The 1415-nt window shown below is 40.2% G+C and overlaps 1 protein-coding gene across 1 annotated transcript in view; it reads left to right on the top strand.

Moving 5' to 3' along the window:
• The window catches only part of Pmar_PMAR024691 (Molybdopterin biosynthesis protein moeA, putative), a gene marked incomplete at both ends in the record, with an annotated part of 3296 nt that extends 2898 nt beyond the window's left edge, over nucleotides 1-398 (top strand). The window contains one exon of the mRNA XM_002764487.1: nucleotides 366-398. Coding sequence (XP_002764533.1) covers nucleotides 366-398 — 33 coding nt within the window. The remainder of the gene's footprint in view (nucleotides 1-365) is intronic.
• Between the last annotated feature and the right edge of the window lie 1017 nt (nucleotides 399-1415).

The following is a 1415-nucleotide window of genomic DNA, read 5'->3' as shown; positions in this document are numbered from 1 at the left end:
GCTGGAGTCCTCAAGGGTGACACGGCGTGTCTTGTGGTGACACTGCCGGGGAGCCGACGAGCAGTGGAGGAAATTCTCGGTGATAGTAAAGTCGTTGACGTATTAATAGAAGCTGCTAGGATTGCGGTAGGGTCATGAATTTATAAAATTTTCAGTTTCTGAGATCAACTTCTTATTTGTTGCGTTTTTGGTATGTCTATGCGGGTTCTATAACAGGTTTGGAAAAAAAGGAGTTTCCACGATTGATAATTCTGGTTGATAGTAAAGTCGTTGATGTAGTGATAAAATCTACTAGAATTGCAGCAAAGTTAAGAATTTTTAAAATTTTCTGTGATTTTTTGTGATATTGGTATGACTATTCGTAGGCCCATTTAGCTTTGAGAAATAACGTTCCCTAGTGTTTGATAACAATGGGGAAAATGTTGCTAATGTGATGATGACATTTACATGGGAAACTGATTGAAGAATGTGTTCCTAGCCATCCGTGGAAAACTCAAAATGAGTTCCCCCCGGGAACATTATAGGTTCTCTATGTGTGTTACATAACAGGTTGGGAAATATATAATTTTTCCGATGGCGAATTCCTCGTCTACCGTCGAAGCAGTGGAGTCGTGGCCTGTGTATCTGATTTGGTTCATTCATCACAACTCTTATTACAATTTGCGGTTTCACGAACTGGAGGCACTCGCGGAGCTTTGCGGTGGCGTTAGCAAAGAAAGCCTATATGCGGTGTATGATGATAAAAAGGTGACGGAGTAGCGAATTTATGATAGGAATTATATATTTGGAAATTATTGGAGTTTCATCCGTTTTACGTGAAGTGGCGTAGTACTCTGTGAAATATTCATTTTCGATATTCGCGACCTGATGTTATATATTAGTGGAGTTTCACCCTAGTGATACGAAAAACACTGGTGAAAAATATATTTCACGACTACTGCATATCACCGCGAATATCAAGTTTTTCGCGGAGTATTACGCCACTTCACGTAAAACGGGTTGTGAAACTCCAATGTAGTTAGTACATATATTTTGTATTAGAGAAGCCTTTTAAGTTCAGCCTGAAAATTCATCCACTTCATAGGAGTTTCACCAACCGTTTTACGTGAAGTGGGGTAATACTTCATGTGGAAAACCCGATATTCGCGATATGAAGTGAAATGAAAACACTTGGGGAATTACACCGGACAAATCACCCCGTATCACGTAAAACTCATCACGTGTTGCTCACATGCGTTTTTCGCGAAGTTTAATATGTTTTTCATATCACTAGGGTGAAACTCCATTATATTTTATGAACTGTTGAGCAACTCTATTTTTCCAGGCCGCACCAGTTCATCCCCCTACTGCTTTAGTCGAGTCGCCTTGGGTTTATATCAGATTGCCCAACGATGAAGTGGCTAAGGCTATCGCGG

This window comes from Perkinsus marinus, assembly GCF_000006405.1.
Source record: "Perkinsus marinus ATCC 50983 genomic scaffold scf_1104296977064, whole genome shotgun sequence".
NCBI lineage: Eukaryota > Perkinsozoa > Perkinsida > Perkinsidae > Perkinsus > Perkinsus marinus.
This window is presented reverse-complemented; position numbering and strand designations above follow the sequence as displayed.